Source organism: Globicephala melas, chromosome 9 (assembly GCF_963455315.2).
Source record: "Globicephala melas chromosome 9, mGloMel1.2, whole genome shotgun sequence".
NCBI classification, from domain to species: Eukaryota; Metazoa; Chordata; class Mammalia; order Artiodactyla; family Delphinidae; genus Globicephala; species Globicephala melas.
Genome location: NC_083322.1, coordinates 5,692,544 through 5,706,060, shown reverse-complemented (window position 1 = coordinate 5,706,060; position 13,517 = coordinate 5,692,544). Strand labels below are relative to the sequence as shown.

At 41.4% G+C, this 13,517-nt stretch overlaps 1 protein-coding gene across 1 annotated transcript in view; it reads right to left on the bottom strand.

The window, feature by feature from the left end:
* The window catches only part of RHEB (Ras homolog, mTORC1 binding), a 45,549-nt gene that overhangs the window by 1,503 nt on the left and 30,529 nt on the right, over positions 1 to 13,517 (bottom strand). Inside the window, exons 3-7 of the mRNA XM_030854262.3 lie at positions 10,931 to 10,998; positions 6,422 to 6,504; positions 5,707 to 5,763; positions 5,547 to 5,594; positions 4,704 to 4,785 (exon numbers count right to left, since the gene is read on the bottom strand). Of these exons, the coding sequence (XP_030710122.1) occupies positions 4,704 to 4,785; positions 5,547 to 5,594; positions 5,707 to 5,763; positions 6,422 to 6,504; positions 10,931 to 10,998 (338 nt within the window). The remainder of the gene's footprint in view (positions 1 to 4,703; positions 4,786 to 5,546; positions 5,595 to 5,706; positions 5,764 to 6,421; positions 6,505 to 10,930; positions 10,999 to 13,517) is intronic.

The window sequence follows — 13,517 nt, the reverse complement described above, 5'->3', positions numbered from 1 at the left end:
CCCCTGCTGCCCCAGCAGCCCAGCCACATTTCTCTGGTCCAGCCAGCCCCCAGGATGAAGGGGTCATGCCTCTTCCTTCCACTGGGATCGCTAAACCTCTTCCCTGCTCTCACCCTCGGCTGATGACTGGGTTCTACGTTTCACTGGGAAAACAGAAGCAGCATTCATAAGCGAACTCTCCATACTCCATCCACCAATGACCATGCCCTTGAATCTGGGCTCATCTACTCTGGTTCCCTCTTTCCTGCTGGCACAAAGGAGGCACCCCTAAGTGAGCCCAAGCCAGCCCCAGGCCCACCTCTCCTGTCTAATCAAGGCCACTGACTTCAGCAAGCACCCTCCTTTCTGCATTACCAATTCCCCTCCTTTCCCACGACTATGCAGGCAAGTTGTTATTTATTTCATCCTAAAAAAAGCGCACAGGGCTTCCCTTGTGGCGCAGTGGTTTAGAATCCACCTGCCAATGCAGGGGACACGGGTTTGAGCCCTGGTCAGGGAGATCCCACATGCCACGGAGCAACTAAGCCCACGTGCCACAACTACTGAGCCTGCGCTCTAGAGCACGCGAGCCACAACTACTGAGCATGCATGCTGCAACTACTGAAGCCCGCATGCCTAGAGCCTGTGCTCTGCAACAAGAGAAGCCACCGCAATGAGAAGCCCGCGCACTGCAACCAAGAGTAGTCCCCGCTCATCACAACTAGAGAAAGCCCGTGCACAGCAACGAAGACCCAACGCAGCCAAAAAAAAAAAGCACAGAAAAATGTGTGGAAAGATGCATGCCAAGCTCTTACAAAAAAAATAGAGCGTGCCTGGAATCTGGCTTTCTAGATAAATCTTAGCATTCTCCTTGATTACCTGTGTGATCTGACTGACAAAATGCATTCTCTTCCATCAAATTGCTGAAATACAATTTGTGAAGGCCTCCACAGAAAATAAGCCAGAACTGCAAACACATCCCATAGTTCAGTAATAGTCAAAGTGCAGTATTCTCACTGACTTGATAATTTTTACCACTGTGCACTTTGTAATCAACAAATCTGACTGAACTCCACTGAGGACAGTTTATTTTAAAATACTGGATTTTTGCTAAGTAATACAAAGCTACATTTGAAAATTTATCAATAAAAAATTTGAGCGGTTCACAAAGATTGGTCTCTGATCACGTGCCTATTGACGTGGATGTCTCTTTACTACACAAATTCTCTCTCTTCCTACTACATAGACCAAGAGTAGTAAGCACTCTAGTATATATGTGGATTAGAATCAATCACACCTCTTAACATAAGGGATTAGAATTACTTGGTTTCTCCCCACCCGATGGGGAGAAACTCCCTAGGCTTAGGATCCAACTGTCTTCAGCACACTCAACAACAAGGCGAGCAGTGTCACAAGAGCCACAACCGAGGGCTGAGAAGTGTCTAGACAACTGGTCAGGACTGCTGCTTTCCAAGGATATGCATATCATCACTGTATTTACCTAACTTGGGTACAAGAATCTTTCTGCCTTTAAGGATTATTTCACGTCGAGTAAGGTATTTGTTGATCTGATGGAGGTGCTAAAGTAACCGAGACAACAGTGAGTTGGGTCATCTGATCTTCTAGCTTGTCTGGGATGTTTGAGGTCACTGTACTGCACCCTCGCCTTCTTTTAGAGTTTTGGTTAATATCAGATAAATCGACTAAATTTATCAAAACTTTAAAAGAAGTACAGCAGTTGGAATTTTTTCATTTTAACTTTAAGCCTTGAGAACAATTTCATCTTTTATATGGGTACTGAAAAGGCAGTATCCTACCTTCTAAAGGAAACTAAAAGGTTAAAAAGTAAATCTATCCAGAACCATATTAAAAATCTTAAGCTACGGTAAAGTATAACATAAACTAGACAGAGAAAAGGTCTGCATCCTCTGACCAAAAAGTAGTTTAATAACATACCCTAAGCATACCATTATAGGTCACTCTCAAAAGATAAATTAACCTGAGGCAACACGCCTTACTAAGCAATCCCTCTTAATTACATTCGAGGTAGGGTCCATAAGGTGTCTACACCTTTGAGGATGCTGGAAGGAATAACAAAGCAACGGCCAGAAACGCACAGAACAGTAACACAATGCACAGGGGCTACGTGAACCTACATGAATAGTGAGACTGGTGATGATGCCTACATAATTATAAAGTCAAACAGAATAATTGTTTTAGGATCCTCAGATTTTCACCGAAGAGAAACACAACGGAGCGAAGTTAGCAAAAGCAGAACCAAAGATAGCTTAGGGCCATTCAACGTCACTCCTCCACGTCAAAAAAAATTTTAAATTGAGATAGTTGTCACATAGCATGTATTAGTTCTAGGTGTACAACATAATGACGATGTATGTATATACTGTGAAATGATCACCACGATAAGGCTGGTCACACATAGTTACAAACTTTTCTTTCTTATGATGAGACCTTTTAAGATCTACCCTTAGCGGTTTTCAAGTATACAATATTGTTAACCATAGTCGCCATGCTATACATCACATCCTCAGGACTTCTTTATTATGTAACTGGAAGTTTGTACCTTCTGACCACCTTCCAATTTTTATTATGCAAATTTTTAAGCATACAGAAAAATGGGGACAATTGTATAATAAGCACTGAGCCCTGCTATCTGAGTTCAACAAATGCTAACATCTTTGCTATATCTGCTTGCTCTCCTTCTGTCCATCCCCCGCATCTATCCCATCTGAAACTAAGCTGCAGACATTATGAAACTTGGCCCCTACATACTATGGTTTGCATTTTCCAAGAATAAGGATATTCTCTTCATAATCCCAACACCATCATTACACCTAAGACAATTAACACCATTTCCCTAATATATCTAAAACGTAATCAAATCTCCCCAATTGACCCAAAATGTCTTTTACACGAGGGATTTAGAACCAGATTCCATTTAAGGTTCACATACAGACTTTTTAATACAGAACGGTCTCTCTCTCTCCCTCAGGAACACTCTAATCTCTGTTACACTTTGGTTATGCCCTCTCTTCCCATCCATCAGAAAAGCATGGTGGAGAGGAGAGAGGACTAAATTTGGGTTAAATTTAAAATTTAGTCCAAGTTCTTATACCATATGAAATATAGACCTTAGAAAAGTTATTTACCTCTCTGGATCTTAAAACGCCTCACTTCTAAAATGAGACAGTTCAACTGGATGATCTTAAGGACAGATCAGACACCCAATAAATGTCTGATTTAATTCAATTAAGCAGTACAGGTATCTCTTACTATCTCAGCTCTTCTTATCTGAATTCTCACTCTCTGCACTAAATGGATGCAGATAAATCTCTTGCTCTCTGGAACTCGGGAATCAATTGTACAGATTTAACTTCCCTCACCTGCGGACACAGGGACAAACAGATTTGCCTATCAAGGGATACCTGGGTTGACCGAGCACCTAGTAGATATAAAACCACTGTGCCGGACATTATGGAGAAAATGAAGGCCAGTGATACGGCCTTGAATCTCAGAATGAATTAAAGGGGATAAGACAGAAGAAGCTACTATTAATTTTAGCTGGACGTATCATGCAGGGGTCCAGGAGAAAGTGGAATTTAAGTAGAGCCCTGAGGACTGGAGTCTTAGTGGTGAAAGGTGGCGGAGCTGGGGAAGAACAGCTGACTGTCCTCAACCACATCAAGCCACCCACCCTCGCTGAACTATAGTTTCCTCACAGAAATGAAAGCCAATTAATCTTATTGGAAGATCAAACAAGAGCACATGTTGAAAATACTTTAAGTATGTAGTTAATTAGAGAAAGGATATTTCAAGTCAGAGAAGAATGAGAGTAAAGGGGAGGCATCTGGAAGTACCCCTTGTATTTAATTAAGTGGGAGGAATTTGGTGCGACTGAAAAGTACAGGGATACAGTGAAAGAAGGAACCGGAAAAGTTCGAATCACACACTGCACTCAACATCATGCTTAGGGCCTTGGGGTTTGCTCTACAGACGATGGGCAACCCATTGGCAGTTTTAGTTGAGGGTGACATCATCTGATTTGTAGCTTCAGAAGGTGAATGGCAGCAAACAGAAATACACTGGTGAGAACTCATGGAAGCAGGAGACAAGCTTGGACGTTCTTGGTCTAAATTAATGCCACGGAGGAAAAGGGAAAAGGAGATACGGGAAGCCTTCTGAAATAGAAGTGACATCCTTCCTCGGATATGCCTTTTAAAGGAACATCTGCAGGGCTGAAATTGGGAAAAATGTTTGTAAAATGGTTCTTAACAGTTTCTGTGTTAAAACAACACATGCATCCAACTCAGTTCCACCCAACAGAAAAAGGGGGGAGGTAAGGGTACAAAATTATTGCCAAAGTGATGTGAGATCATTCTTGTTTCTTTTCTATGCCTGGATTTATTTCTGTACCAGTCTTTAGTATGAAACAAAAATAAGACTATATGTTCTCAAAGGAAGTATTGCCTTTACTATTAATTTCTATTTATCCTACAAATATTCTAGGTCCCATTTTAAGTAGAATACTGACTGAATTAAAACATCAATAGTATCGTCCTAAAGCAACCCAAAGATGGGTATTAGAAATGGTGGAAGGATGAAGACTCAACAGGAGTGATGAAGATGGTGGTGAGATGCTGACTGAGAGGAACATACGCCCATGAATGATGGGATGCAGGGCAAAATGAAGTTTAAAAAACACGTACCTGATTTTCTTTAGCAGAAGATTCCAAAAAAGCTGCGTTCCAAGATTCTGCTAACGCTTTCCCTTCTTCATAACTGATCACCCTAATGGAAAAAGAAAATTCTAATTAAAGTACTTTGCTCTTTATTATATAAAACATCTATAATTGATTTATGAGACAGGCTCCACTTTAATCAGTTTTTTTCCTTATGAAGCAGAAGCATGCTCAGCTCAACATTCTCATCCAGTACGTAATGCAGAGAAGCATTTCTGTTACCCCTGAGCTGGGGAACAGAGCAGACATTGCCTTATGGGGTGGCTACCCCTGCTCCAGCAAGTTCTTACAGTTCGGAGAACAGGACGCCAACACTCCAGCATCTGCAACAATTGATTATTTTGAAGCGAGCTCGGCTATAAGCACCCAAAGATGGTGCAATCCTGAAAGGGCCCTCCGTGCAGTCCTGCAGGCGTTAATTCAGCCAGTGAGCCTCTTCCTCTAGGCGTCAGGCTCCTCCCCTGTTCACTGCTCTAATCCTAAGCCCGGTACTCAAAAAACTATTTGTTGAATAAATGACTGCTACCATTGTCTTTTTAGAGTCTGCTTTATGCAAAATCGTAAAAGAATCTAAAGATAATTTTCTACAGTGTTTGCGCTTTTTAAGAGGAAACATTTTCCAAGACAGGTTGAGATTTTTACTGCAGTTTTGCTTCTGTGATGCACAGTCACTACCACATTTCTGAACACAGAAACACAGATATGCTACAGCTAAAAATATTCTTGCTATAAGAATAATTAAAAATGAAACTTCAGTGACTAAATCGTCTTAGACTTGACTTTATAAATCAGTATTTAGAAGCTACATACCTTTCCATATGTAGGTCTTTCTTATTCCCAACCAACATAATAGGTATCCTATTAATACAAGGGAAAAAAAAGCCAAAGTACCCTAGTCAGTGCCCGATTTGATTGTTCAGAAGATACTATTATGAGTATCTAACAAAAGAGATAAACTATTACTACTTACTGTACTTTCCCCACCATATCCAACAGTTTGCCATGGATAACTTTGATCACTTCAAAGCTATAAAACAAAAAGCATAAAATCAGACATCCATTTTAGTGGTGATGTTTTAAAACGTTTGTTATGTAATATTTATAGTGGGAAAAATGGAAAATGTCATAGACTCACCATTTTAATATAAAGTAAACCGAACACAAGGAATTCCTTTATTTTTTCCTACCACTTTTTCACATGTGCGTGTACTCAACACTCAGCAGCCCTTACTGAGAATATTCAAAGTGGAATAGGTGAGATATTTAAATGGGAAAGTCTACAACTGGGCTGATTTAATCTCTGAATAAACATTTGCGGAATGTTGCTTAGCGAGAGGGCCCTAGCAATCAGCCCATGCTCCACACTAATACGGTGAAAACACACAAAAAGTAAATCAATTAATGCATTTCCCATTGCAATCAGCAGAAAAGCTCAGATCATGTTCAGTCACTATCTAGCTAGGCATCCTGAGGTAAGAAATAAGAGTTTTTTTACTCCATCAGTGTAAGAGAACACCTAATGGGATAATTTTTTTGCCCTTAACAACCTGTTTGCTCCACAAGACAACCACTAAAAACCATTAAAGTCTAGTTGTTACTACTGCCAATTCCAGCATAATCTCTTAGAAGGATTAATGCCATCTAAGCACAGCAAATAAACTCAAGCAAGCAGAAGTGGGCCTTACCTTTTGATTGATGTAACAGAATACACAAGAATATAACCATTAATATCTATGGAGTATGTCTGAGGAAAGATGGAATATTCATCCTGTGAAAGAAAAAATAATTACATTTGAGTAGCGTAACAAGCAATCTCACATATCACATACATGGTCAAAGAAATCAAAGTGAACAAAAAATGGATTAATCCGTTATTCTAGAGACATAGCCTACACACTCAAGATTTACTTAGGACTGGTTTGGGGGCAATAATATGCTTTAAGCCAATATTGAAAAATGACCCAGGCTATTCTAAGACCTTTTCTTCTCCCTCCCTCCCTTTCTCTCTTTCTTTTTGCCATGCAGAATGCAGGATCCTAATTCCCCAACCAGGGATCGAACCCACGTCCCCTGCATTGGAAGGTGGATTCTTTACCACTGGAACGTCAGGGAAGTTCCGTAGCTAATTTTCTAGTGCTAATTTTCTTCACACATTAAGTGATCTTTCAACTCAACAAGCAAAGACCATCCTCCCAATAGACAAGGGCGAAGTACATGAATAGACAGGATAATGTGAAGAAAGGAAATACAATACAAATGCCCTCAAACACAGGAAAATATGATCAAATTCCTTCATAAGAAGAAAAACACGACACTGAGATACTATTTTTTCACCCAGCAGATTGGCAAATATCAAAAAATGTGGTAACCCGTCGTGTTGGCGAGGGTGTAGGGAAACAGGCACGCCTATTCACTGCTGCCAAGAATGTGACCCTATGGTCCAGCAATCCCACACCCAGGACATTTTCTTACATACATACCATCCTTCTAAAGTAACACAAGATACTGGCTGTGGCACTGCTGGTGGTGGCATGACTGGAAACAACCTAACTGCTGATCAATAGTTAAATTACGATGTATCCAAACAATGGGACATTATGCAGCCATGGGGGGAAGAAAAGAGCCCGTATACACTGATACGGAATAATTTCCAAGATGGAGATATAGAGACATGCTACTTTTTGTGTAGAAAAGAAAAAAATAGTTTAAAACTATATTTGCATGTTCACGTATAAAACAGCTTGGAAGCATTTACTAGAAACTGATAATGGGTTACTGTTGGCGGAGTGAAGCTAAGATAGCTACGGTGGAAAGATTTAATTTTGACTATTTACCTTTTTGTGTTATTTTATTTCTATAACATGTACATGTATTATTATTATTTTTTAATGAATTTAAAACTTTTTTTAAAAGGGAATCTGACATTAAAATTGACTGTCTCTGAGCCACTTGTCACTGAGTTTACTTAAATTAGGTCAAAACAAAATATTTCAAGCAAACTAAAAATAATCCACTCACTCTGTTCATTATCATCCCTAGCTGGGCAATTAAATCAGCTGTATAAAATAAACTACTAAATGAACAGTACTTGCTATCATAATCATTTTTCCTTGCTACCAGCAGTCTCAACCCCATGATATGAATCCGATTTAAAAACAGTTCTTAGAGCAGTAAATATAAGTGTTATCTCATCCAATTTCTACAGAACGAGGGCAGGACTGTGGCATAAGGAAATACCACCCCTGTTGCACCATCGTGAATTGTAAATACCAGCATAACCTTTTACGGTCTCCCAACTGTGAATATAGCCTTTTGGAACTATTAGCTGCAATGAGAACAAACTATTCAAAGTAGCTAAATCTGAACATATTTTGTGCAGAAATTCTCTAAATATTCTTAGCCAGCGGTAACAAAGCCCAAAAGAGCAAGACAGCAGAGCCAGGAATTAACCTATGCTCTTCACATACTCACACTGTACACTCATTCCCTGACAGCTCTGATCCTTTTGGGGTCATTCTTTATATTACTCTATCATTAAAACAGTTAAAGGCGTGTGATGTCCAAGTGTATGTACATTTATGCTTTAGAGCAAAACAGAATTTCTGAGGAACACACATTCTATTTTCATAAGGAGAGTCAATATAAAGAATTTTCTCTCCAGAGAAATGTTTTCGAGGACACAGCTCTCCTCCAAGTATAAGAGATTCCTGCACGACTCCCACTCACACTGTGAACCTCAACTGAGTTTCCAGGCTAGGCCCCCGCTCTAGCCTCAGTGGCATCAAAGAACTACAAGTAAGGATCACATTCTCTTAAAGCTCATAAATCACCTCTAAAACATAACAATCCTGTGAGGGCAGGCACCACAGTTATCACCATTATACAGATGAAACGTATGAGGCACAGAAAAGTTTGTTACTTTCCTCAAGGTCAATGAGTTAGTAAGAAAACCTAGGATTCAAATCCAGGCAGTGTGACTGCAGAGCCCATGCTCCGAACAACTACGAAATACTGATTCTCCTTCTGGCCTATTATAAAATGAATTGCTATAGTTACGTCACATGAAAGTGATTTATCAATCTGCATCCTTACCCTTACTTTCCACGAGCTTAATGAAAATTCAAAACTAAGATATAAAAGCAAACCGAAATCTTTTTTTTTTGGCTGCGTTGGGTCTTCATTGCTGCATGCGGGTTTTCTCTAGTTGCGGTGAGTGGGGGCTATTCTTCATCGCAGTGCATGGGCTCTAGGCGCACGGGCTCAGTAGTTGTGGCACACGGGCTTAGCTGCTCTGCGACATGTGGAATCTTCCTGGACCAGGGATCGAATCCGTGTCCCCTGCATTGGCAGGAGGATTCTTTCCTTTTAATGGATTTTTAAAAATTGTTACATACATACATACATACATTTATGGCTGTGTTGGGTCTTCGTTACTGCGCGTGGGCTTTCTCTAGTTGCGGCAAGCAGGGCTACTCTTCATTGCGGTGCGCAGGCTTCTCATTGCGGTGGCTTCTCTTTGTTGAGGAGCACGGGCTCTAGGCGTGTGGGTTTCAGTAGTTGCAGCACGCAGGCTCAGTAGTTGTGGCGCACAGGCTCAGTAGTTGTGGCGCACGGGCTTAGTTGCTCTGCGGTGTGTAGGATCTTCCCGGAACAGGGCTCGAACCCGTGTCCCCGGCACTGGCAGGAGGATTCCTAACCGCTGCGCCACCAGGGAAGCCCCAAACCGAAATCTTGATAGTGTCAGACTCCCATATTTCTTCACCCAGGACACTCTCAGCTTATACCTGTTGTCCCAGCCTGTTACCAGTGTCCCCCCTTCACTCTTAGAAGTGTTTTGTTTTAGGTAATAAATCACACAATTGCCTCAACTATTATAAAAAATACCAACACTAAGAATCCAGAACAAGGTCCTACCCCAGACACTCTTCGTACACTAACTTCTAAGATAAGCTGCGTCCTCTATGTCATCAGTCGCTAATGGAGACTTCTGTTATTTCCCTTGTTCCAAGAGGCTCCCATTCTATCAATAGGCAGGTACCCCGTAGAGTAAAAGCCTAGGATGGCTCTGCTCCAAGAAAACCACCATGAGGTCTGAAGACGAAAGCCCAGCACATCCACCGCGGATGTTGAGTGAATGACTTATGTTATAGCTCTCTGACATACACATTCCTGACTTATTTTATTTGAAGCTTCCAGAATGGAAACTCCAGGGTTCCTCCAGTGCTAAAACGACCCAATACAGCTATTTTCTTGCTTCACTAGGGGGGCTTACACTTTCCTTCTATGTTCACTTCAAAATATAAAGCAGAGGGAGTTCACTCCAAACCTGCAAGACAGGCCACATCTTTCTAGGTCTATGCCAGTTTCCCCAGGTTCCAGAAAAAAGCCTCCATTTAACACGGCAGACCAGTCTACCCTACACTCACCCTCCTGCTAGTCTGATCCTTTGTCGGTTATAAGATGCAAGGGGACATCCCAGCTTCTTTACATGCCCCACCCTCCAGTCAACAGTAAGAAATTCAGCCGAACAAAATGGTTTCCAGGAAAAGCAGGACTGGGTGACATGGAAGGGGAAGGTGCACTGTCACAAGGGTTCTCTTGGCTCCCTTCAAGTTCTCTTAATTTCTTTCACCCTTTGCTTCCAGTCGATTCCTCTGGCGATCCAGTCGCCACATCACTGCCACATTAACCTGTGCATACCTCTTTTGGGGGTTACTCACCTTTGCTAGTTACTGTCTAGCAAATCAGACCGACATTCTTTAATCTTGTAATCATATAATAGATCCAATACAACCAGCTCATTTCTGCCCTATGCCTTTCCCAGGCCCTTTCCCTAGAAAAGATCAACTTCTCTTCTTAACGTAGGAAGATACATACTACAAAGGGAGGAAAAGGGCTAATGTGATTCTCTGATACAGAATCAACCTTTAGAAAATAGAGAACTACTAACCTTTAATAAAAATAAACCTTCAGAATGTTATGATGAATATATTTAAAACAATTCTACAGTAGAAAAACAAGTTAATTATTTGAAAAACTTCTGTAAGTATCTTAGAAAAGACAAAGTAGACAGCCTGTTAATATCCAAACACACATAAATCACGAGGGGTTTTCTTGGCAGTGTCGTTGTGTTTAAGCATCAGTGGCAGGGCTAGGACTGTCGGGTGCACTATATGGGATTCTGGCACACTTACCTGCCCAGCTGTATCTACAAGTTGAAGATGATATTCTTGTCCATTTACTGTGATCAATTTTGTGAAAGCTACAGTGAAAAAGGAATTAAATATTAGCTAGAAAAACATGAACTTGGGATCACTGAAAGCTCAGACAATGACAACCAATTAAGCAGAGTCCTTAGTAATCTCATAAAAAGATCCCACAAAACAAAAAAGAATATCTGAGTTTATAGACTGTTCCCTACTTCCATTATTTTACTAAGCAACGCTGACTGCCTAAAACCAATGTTGGGTAAACCTTGAACCTTTTCCAAAGAAACAAAGTAGGCAACGCTTCGAATCTTGTAAAAGTGATCTGAATGCTCTAGCTGTGGACAGTCTTTTCCTCTTGTGAAAAAGTGAAATACATTACATAAAATCTGAGTTCTAGAATGAACCAAAAGCACACAACTTGTCATTAATTTATAGCAAGTCTGGTGCCAGAGTACGAAGAGCTGATACTAACTGAAGTGCTAAGAACTTTCAGTACCTAGAAAATTAGCAATTTTATTGAGAGAGGACAGCAACAGAACATGTTCTGTGTGAAGCCATCATCTCCACTTAGCTGAAAGATGCAAGCAATTTGTCACAACAACCTTTCCCTATCTGGGGGGAAATCAGACTCAAATAACTTGGGGAAAATTCGCAATTCTAAGGAGACAGACTTCAAACAAATGGAGAGGAAAGAACTATTAATAGTAACAGGATATTAAAAAGTAACCATCTGGAACCCTGATAACGAAATGGAACAGATTTCTTCCGTACACCCCGTCCCAGTCATCTTGACTCACAATGAGTCTTCAAATCTCCTGACTGGAGCCGGGCAACAGCATCTATCCCTCGAACAGCTGACAGAGGACCCACTTTTGCCCACTTTGTCCCACAGACAAAAGAGAAAGCAAAAAGAGACAGATGAAAATCAGGAGAGAAGACCGTTAACAAGGAGGAGAGAGCAATCTTATCTGAATGATGAATCCCACGGGGAGAGAAAGGATGGCTGAAAGACAAGCAATAATCAAAGATACTCACAGTAGCGCCATCCTTTCTGATGCGGGCAGGGCTGCCAGAACCAGGGGAGTGGAAATTACAGGCCAGACTACTCAAGCCAATTGCCACACTTTGTATCATTCTTGTACCCTTTCTGAAAATTATCACTTTAATGAAATAGTCAAACTAGATGAAAACTGAATCAGAATATAACAAGATAGGGAGTACCCAATATAAACTGTTTTCATCATTTCTAAGAAAAAAATTCTATTGGAATTTTTTTCCCCCACGTTGTAACCTCTCTGAACTTGGGATGCCCAACGACACCTCAGTCAGGTAAGATCAGAGGTGCGTCTTAGACTCGATGAAAATTCTGTAAGGAACGCTGGTGAGCAACAAACCTGTAACCTTCAATTAGCACTAAGTAGTTATGGTTGTGAAGGATAATGGAATTGTTGTGAAAGCATTATTGAAACAAAACATTCATTCATTCAAGAACTATTTTTTGAGTGCCCATGATCACCACCAGCATCGTTCCAGGTGCTTGAGACACTGCAGAGTCTCTGGCCTCGGTGAGCTCACATCCCAGTAAAAGGAGGAGGAAGCAGACAGAGAGGCAAACGAGACACACACACAGTCAGGTGTCTTCTCTGTGAGAAGCATCCAGGCAGAGTCTAAACTGCAAGTGAAGAAGAAAGAAAGGCAGGAAAAAGTGAGAAGGCAAAGCAGCTGAGCCTGTGAGAGAACGGCTGGAGACGAGGCAGGAGACGTTATTAGGACACGGTGAGGACCGCAGGTTTTTATTCAGAATGTGACGGGAAAACCAAGGGTTTTGAGCAGGGAGTAACCTGGTCTGATTTATATTTTAGTAAGATCACTCTGGCTATGCTGTGAATAAATGAAACGGACAAAAATGGATACGGAACATCAGCAGGAGCCCACAGTACAGTGGATACATAGACTATCGTGAACAAAGGACGACGGTGGCCTGGACTAGAGGGACGGAGACGGAGGTGTGAGAAACGGTGGATTCTGGATGTACTGCACAGGTAGAACCAAAAGGATTTTCTGATTGACTGGAAGTAGGTGTGAGAGAACGGAGATCAGGATGACTCCAAAGTTTTTGGCCTGAGCAAACGCACGATTTACCATCTATCAACAGAGGGAAAGCCTGGAGGTGCAGCACAGGGGGAGGGGAGAGGGAGGGAGCAGGGCCTGGGTTTAGGTAGGTTCAGTTGGAAAGCCCACGAAATACCAGTTCAGGGGAGAGGAGAGGCTGGGGGCCGTGGTGAGCCCAGCAAGTTCTTGGAGAGCGAGGATCACAAGAAAGCAAGTTCAGAGAGAGCCAGAGGGGCACCTGTGATGCCGGGTCAGAAAAACAACGAAAATTCAGCCAAGGAGGCTGGGGGAGTACTGGCTAGTGAGGGAAGAGACATACAAGAAATAAGATATTAATAAACGTTTTAGTATTTCGTTGCCTTTAAAAAGGATGTAAATCCTCCTACACACGGCAGTGAAATGAAATTGAAGACCTTCCATCTGCCACAGGAAAACTGCCTCTTCTTGTTACTATAGAAAA